The sequence below is a fragment of the Columba livia genome, chromosome 31, assembly GCF_036013475.1.
Source record: "Columba livia isolate bColLiv1 breed racing homer chromosome 31, bColLiv1.pat.W.v2, whole genome shotgun sequence".
Classification (NCBI taxonomy): Eukaryota; Metazoa; Chordata; class Aves; order Columbiformes; family Columbidae; genus Columba; species Columba livia.
The window spans coordinates 833,545-841,061 of record NC_088632.1 but is presented as its reverse complement, the minus strand read 5'-3'; the positions used below and the strand labels follow the sequence as shown (position 1 = coordinate 841,061).

General features: G+C 52.9%; 1 protein-coding gene across 1 annotated transcript in view; it reads left to right on the top strand.

Moving 5' to 3' along the window:
- The first annotated feature begins 3,716 nt into the window (after positions 1–3,716).
- LOC135576822 (cilia- and flagella-associated protein 52-like) overlaps positions 3,717–7,517 on the top strand; it is a 29,674-nt gene continuing 25,873 nt past the window's right edge. Inside the window, exons 1-3 of the mRNA XM_065043975.1 lie at positions 3,717–3,723; positions 4,617–4,864; positions 6,318–6,411. Coding sequence (XP_064900047.1) covers positions 3,717–3,723; positions 4,617–4,864; positions 6,318–6,411 — 349 coding nt within the window. The remainder of the gene's footprint in view (positions 3,724–4,616; positions 4,865–6,317; positions 6,412–7,517) is intronic.

Here is a 7,517-nt window from a genome sequence, read left to right as displayed (position 1 = left end):
CAGGGAGGGACGAGGGCCCAGCTCCCTCCCGGGGCACCAGGGGATGCTCACCAGGCCAAGCGTCTCCTGGATCTCCTGGATGTCCTCGGCCAGGCCGGAATGTGCCTCCTGCAGGGCATGCATGTCCTCTGCCAGGCCGACATGCGCCTCCTTCATCTCCTGGATGTCCTGGGCCATTCCAGAATGCGCCTTCTGCATGGCCTCCTGCATCTCCCGCATGTCCTCTGCCATGCCAGAGTGCGCCTTCTGCATGGCCTCCTGCATCTCCCGCATGTCCTCTGCCATGCCAGAGTGCGCCTTCTGCATGGCCCGCACGTCCTCTGCCAGGCCGCACTGCGCCTCCTTAAACTTGTTGATCTCCTCCCACAGGTGCTGGAGCGAAGCCCTTTTCTGGGAGAGCGGGTGGGGGGTGAGCCCAGGGGAGGGTCCCTGGGGACCTGGGCCCCGCTGTGCTCTGCTGCGGGAGCTCGGGCTTAACCCAGCCCTTGGGCTGAGGGCGGCACGACGGCAGCGCGGAGCCCGGAGGAGGGGGCGTCTCGTGGGGGAGCACCCAGGGACCAGCAAGAGCATCTACCTTGGAGACGGCTCTCTCCTCCTCTTCGGTTGTTGTTGGCATCAGCTCCTTGGCCATGGAGGAGACCTCGGAGTTGCTCCCGGTCCCCTCCAGCTGCTCCTCTGGTTTCCAGAGCTGCTGCCCTGTGCCCAGGGCTCCGTCCTCCTCCTTCTCCTGGCCAGGCTGGTCCTTGCTGTCCTGGTCCTTTGCCAGGCCGGGGGCCGGGCTCTGCCCTGGCTCCAGGACAGACAGCTGCTGCTGGCCCAGCTGCCCGATGATGGCCTCGAGCAACTTGTGAAGCGCCACGAAGTCAACAACCCCCAAATTGGGTGTCCCGATGGCGGCGTTCAGCATCTCCAGCAGACCGAGTGTGGCCATCGCTGCTGCTCTGCCGGAAAACACGGAGCCTGATGTGGGAAGACGGGAGCTTTTCTGTCCGGAGGTGATCTTGGAGGGATGGGCAGCCAGCAGCCTTTCTCCTGCTCCTTCTTGCCACAGAAAGCGATCAGTCACCAAAACAGATCCAAGTGCCGAAAGCAATCCGAGTGATGAGAGCGATCCAGTCACCAAAGCGATCCGAGTGCCGGAAGTGATCAAACCACCAAAAGCGGTTCAACCACCAAAAGCGATTCCACCACCAAAAGTGATCCCACCACCAAAAGTGATCCCACCACCAGAAGTGATGCAACCACCACAAGCGATCAAACCACCAAAAGTGATGCAACCACCAGTAGTGATCCCACCACCAAAAGCGATCCAACTGCCAAAATGAGTCCACCACCACAGTGATCCCACCACGGCAAGTGATCCCACCACGGCCAGTGACCAAATGGGCGAGGGGCACAGGTGACAGGGGACAATATAGTGTCTCTGTTGCCCGGCAACAGCCGCCCCAGGAGCCAGCGGGCGCCGCCCTGGTCCTTTGTGATGAAGTCACCCACGGGATGGGAGATGCTGAGGCTCCCTCCTGCCTTTCCCACTTTACCACCCACAATGCAGCTGGTGACACCTCAAATGCTGTGGCAGGTCACTGCAGCCCGTGCCCAGATTCCAAAGACAATCGCACAGGTCACGGGGAATGAAATCTCATTTCACTGAATTAAACACCCTCAGTTTTAATTGCAGAGAGAATGGCTTTATCCGTGTGGTGCACTAAATCAAACTCTCCCCACGTTTCACCCTTTCCTTTCCCCACGGCACAGTTGGCCTCGGAGGCGATTCCCCTTGGTGGCAGATGTGCAGCGACTGGCTCACGAGTGCACCAGCACTGGGAACCTGGGCTGAAAACAAGGTCAAAGTGCCTGGGTTAGGACGCCTTTCCCTGCGGTTCATCAAGCAGAAGGATGTCTTTTGAGAGGGAGCTGTTCTGAAGGGATTTCTTCTGCCTCTCTTGACCGTTGGCACGAGCCAGCGGCTGCCGACCAGGAAATGTGCTCATCGCTTGCTCCCTCATGAACACTGGCCTGGCCTTTGCAGCTAGAACGACATAAACCAGAGTATGTTTCCTGTCACCTCTGCAAGGAGGTGGTTCAAATGCAAAGGCTGATCTTGCCTGTAAGCAGCACGAACTGCTCTAGAGACAGCTCTTTGCTGGGGATGGAGCTGCGAGAGAGGTTCTCCAGCTGGCACGGCTGCCTCCCTTTTGAAACACGGGCCATCTTTTGCTGGCATTGCCGTCCCTCAGCCTGATGGCTCTGACATCTCCTCTGATGCTTCAGAAACGCTGCTGCTATCTACACAGCCATTGCAAGATCCTTTTGCACGGAGAACTGAAGCTGCTCCATAGCTGAAAGGGAGACCCCAGCACAGAAAGCAGGGCTGCCATGATTCCTCTGAGAGTGAACCCCACATCCCAAAGAAAGCCGGTCCTTGGAGATGGCCAAGTTTGGAGCAGCGCTGTCACACGTGAGCTGCGAGTCACACAAGGAAGAGTTCCAGGGGACGGAGCGTGTCCCCAGATGGCTTTTGCCAGCGCTGACTGAGGAAGAGGCGTCCTGTCCAGGGACCTCTGCACAGACATCTCCAGGCAGAGCAAGACACTGGGGGGCAACAGCCCCTCTCAAACCCCAGTTTTGCACCCCAAGTGGCCGCACGGCAATGGGCAAGCCTTCATCCCGGGCCAGAGATGCTGGATCCAGAAGTCATGGCTTGCTCCCGGGAGGGTCTTTTTGTGTCAGAACCTCCTGTGTTTCGCCACGCATTTTTCACGGTCAATGACTTTCATTTCTTTTCCCTCTACGCTCTCCTCCGGTTTTGCCGTGGAGAGCAGATGCCAACAGTCTATTCCAGCCTTACGGGATCTTGCAGACTTCTCCTTTGCTGTCTGTGGTGCTGGTGATTGCCTTCTGCTGCCCCTGGTTCATGTTGAAGACTAATTCCTGGCAGACGTGGTTGGTGCTGCTGAGCAACACTCTTGGCTTTGTGCTAGTGCTCAGTAGGACACCGACAAGAAAGCAGGTGTCAAAAACCTCTCGGTTCTTGTGTTGAATGGTGTAGTGTATCCAGGAGTCTATTCCAGCAACCTTAATTGCGGTTAATGTGGTTAAGAGTACTTGATAGGGTCCGTCCCAACGTTCTTTTAAAGTTCCTTTATTCCAAGTTCTTGTATACACCGTGTCTCCATGCTCTGTATCATGTACCGGATTCTCAAGTGCTAGTGGGCGATTCCACACTAGTGCGGATCTGAGTTGATTCAGTGTCCTGCCGAGAGGCAACACATAATTGTAGAAATCCTGATTACCTTTTACATGTACACTTGGATCTGGATCCGGTGCTTCATATGGCTTGCCATACAGAATTCCGTATGGACTTACTGACATTCCGCTCCTAGGTTTCATTCTAATACACAACACCACTATTGGCAAGGCCTGAGCCCATTGAATTTTTGCTTCCTGACAAATCTTGCTAAGTTGCCTTTTTAGGATCTATAGGGCATGCCTGAGATTTGCATGCCTTGGACTACTGGGTGTATTAACCGAATAAAGCACAGGATCACACACGGCACAAACAGTAAACCCAGAAATGCACATGCTATCACGAACCCTGTTTTCTTCCACCAGGCTACCATTTCGAGACCAATATCCATTAGGTGGACCTGGGTACCAAGTGGGAGCAATAGAGGTATTTGATGAATTTACCCGCGACACTAGCTTACAAGAGGTTCATGCGATGTATCAGTCATTTGAGACCCCCCACATATCCAGCATGAGGTGACATTTCATTCCTGGGCTATTTTCCATAAGATCTATAAGCAGGGTTTTCCCTCCTGTGGGTAATTGTAATCCCTTGTCTTTTTGCCTTATTTCTTCTCACCAATCTTTGCTTTTCTGTAGTGGCAGAGCCCCCCCGCCCCAGGGGGATGGGGCTGTCGCCAGCCTGGCTGAGAGGTGAAGCCAGAGACAGAAGAAACTAAAGGAGCGTTGTTGTAAGGCGCGTGGACAGGGCAGCTTTGCTATAGAGCCAGCCCGCTCCGGCAATAAAGCGAACTCTGTGAACATCACATTGCTGTGTCAGGCTCCGTGTCTCGCGCGGAAAGAGCAACATTTTGGTGACCCCGACGTGATACTTCGTATCGAAGCAAGATCGTTGGGACGTGAAGACGCCAGGAAAGGCACCTGGAGGGCGAAGTTAGCCCTGCGCTTGAAGAATAGCGGAAAGCAGGCCTGCGGAGAAGCAGGTGGCGTGGGAAACACGGCATCCGCGGAAGAAAAAATCATAATGCAGAGTATTCTGCAGCTGGCTGCACGAACAGGAAGGTATTTTGAAACAGACGCGTTAAAGCGCCTGCTGCGATTCGCCCAGCGGAAGGCGTGTGTCCCCTTCGACGACGGATTTTTTTCTCCCGGTACACGGGAGGACACAGGGACCGAACTGTGGGACGCGGTCACAAGGGGCAGCCGCGAGGCTTGCGACCTCGCCGGGCCGTGGCGGGAGGTCAGGTGGCTGATGCAGGAGGTCTCAGCGGAGCCGGAGCTGTGTGCCGTCCCCCCGGAGCCGCCCGCCGCGAGCTGCCCCCCCTCCGAGGACTCTGAACAATCGATACCGCTGGTATGTCCCGTGTCAGATTTGGATTTCTGGGGCGGAGAGCAAATTATACCCTCTGCGCCCTTTGAGCCATCGCCTGCCTCCGACGAGCAACGGCAGCAACCAGCAAGGTTCAACGAGCCCGGACAGGTTAATCCAGCTGAAGTGCCGCTGCCGGAGGACCCGGTGGAGCACGAGAATGCAGCACCGCAGAATCGCCCTGGCTTCCAGGAGGAGAGTGTGGGAAACTACAGCGGGTCTGTGGAATCCTTGTCAGAAAATATGGGAGTAGAGATCAGCCTTGGAGATATTAAGATTTACCCTTGAGAAGGATGGGAGTAAAGGAGTATCCGGAGATATGGAGTTGTACCCGTGAGAAAGGAGAGATGTACCCGTGAGAGAGAAGGGGATAGAAGAATAACATGGATGATAGCAAAATTAACCAGTGAGATGTTAGTGCTGTAACTTGTAACCAATAGTGAAAAGACACATGAACTGGTAGAATTGTATAAAAATGCACTTATAGCAATCAATAGCATCCATTCCTTTCATCTTGAAAGAACTCGGTCCGTGTCGCTTGTCCGTCTCAACCGCGACAGGAGAGCCACGTGCAGAGCCCGAAGGACTTACTGAGACGGCAGGAGAGCCAGAGGCAAGAAGTTCTAGACGCCGTGAGGCAACTACATGGCGGTAACAGTAAAACTTGGTGGTTAAGAGCATATCAAAAGGCGTCAGATGCGATGAAGGACGGGCTGGAGGCAACTGGCAGGGGATGTGAAAAACGGGGAAAACAGGAAAGGGAGGGGGCGGAATTAGACCTCACTCCTGAGGAGCTCCGTATTAAAAGGGAGCGAACACAAAAATGGGCTAGACAATGTGTTGAAGGTGGGATGTGGTCCGTAAGAGGAGCAGATGAATATTTGAGATCGTGGTATGGAAAAGGGCTGGAGACTGGGTTAGATGGGTTTGCAAATATGCGTCGACTTACTGATCCACAGGGAAGCACAAGGGAATTGTATAGCAGTGATAGTAATGATAATCCAAGGGTTTTGCAGCAAACGCAAGGGCTTGCTCTGGCAGCAGTGAGTTACCCAATATAGGTAACCCTGTGCCACCCTATTCTACAATAAAGCAGGATCCTGGGGAACCATATATGAAGTTTGTGGACCGTTTAAAAGAAGCTATAGATGCTTCTCCTAACCTGATTCCAGAGGCAAAAGCTGCTGTGGGGAAAGATTTGGCCATGATGAATGCAAACACCCAATGCCAACAGATATTAGCCGCTTTGGGAAAAACTGCTTCTCTAGCAGAGATGGTGGAAGCTTGCACACGGGTACCGATCACGCAACAGGAGGTAGAAAAGGCAAAACTACATGCTCAAGCCCACGCTGCAGCCTTGGCTGCAGCACTTAAGCCTGCGATGAAAGGCCGAAGCCCTTCTGTCCTGGTTTTGTTAAAACCAGTTTCTCTTTTAGTGATTTTGCCTGTCAGCTAAAGCTTCATATTAACTGCATTTTCCTGGAGAACCAGACACATGTTTTGGTAAAACTAGCAATGGAATGCTTATTGATAAGCACGGATGGACATCTCGCAATGCATTGCTAATGCATTTTTCTCTGTTCCTGTAGCAGCAGAGTGCAGGCCGCAGTTCGCTTTCACCTGGGGGGGCATCCAGTACACGTGGAATCGCTTGCCCCAGGGGTGGAAACGCAGTCCTACCATCTGCCATGGGCTGATCCAGACCACGCTGGAGCAAGGTAAAGCTCCAGAACACCTGCAATATATTGACGACATCATCGTGTGGGGCGACACGGCGAAAGAAGTCTTCGAGAAAGGTGAGAGAATAATTCACAGCGAAAGAAGTCTTTGAGAAAGGTGAGAGAATAATTCAGATTCTTTTGGATGCTGGTTTTGCCATAAAACGAAGCAAGGTCAAGGGACCTGCACGAGAGATACAGTTTTTAGGAATAAAATGGCAAGATGGCCGTCGTCAGATCCCAATGGATGTGATCAACAAAATTGCTGCAATGTCTCCACCTACTAATAAAAAGCAGACACAGACTTTCTTGGGCGTTGTAGGTTTTTGGAGAATGCATATTCCTGACTATAGCCAGATTGTGAGCCCTCTCTATCGAGTGACTCGTAAAAAGAACCAGTTTGAGTGGGGCCATGAACAGCGACAAGCCTTTGAACAAATGAAGCGTGAGATAACTCATGCGGTGGCCCTTGGACCAGTTCGGACTGGACTAGATGTTAAAAATGTGCTCTGCACCGCAGCCGGAGATAATGGACTTACCTGGAGCCTCTGGCAGAAAGCACCAGGAGAAACCCGAGGTCGACCCTTAGGTTTTTGGAGTCGAGGATACAAAGGATCTGAGGCCAACTATACTCCAACTGAAAAAGAGATACTAGCAGCATAGGAAGGAGTTCGAGCTGCTTCAGAAGTGATCGGTACTGAAGCACAGCTCCTCCTGGCACCTCGACTGCCGGTGCTGAGCTGCATGTTCAAAGGGACGGTTCCCTCTCCACATCATGCAACCGAAGTTACGTGGAGTAAATGGATTGCATTGATCACGCAACGAGCTCGAATTGGAAATCCCAATCGCCCAGGGAGCTTAGAAGTGATTACAGACTGGCCAGAAAGCAAAGACTTTGGGATGTCTCCAGATGAGGAGGAGGTAACACGTGCTGAAGAAGCACCACCGTATAATACTCTGATAAGAGTATAATAGACTGATAAGCAGTGTGCACTGTTCACAGACGGATCCTGTCGTCTTGTAGGAAAACATCGAAGGTGGAAAGCTGCTGTGTGGAGTCCCACACGGCAAGTTACAGAAGCCACTGAAGGACAAGGTGAATCTAGTCAATTTGCAGAAGTGAAAGCCATCCAGCTGGCTTTGGACATTGCTGAACGAGAGAAGCGGCCAATACTTTATCTCTA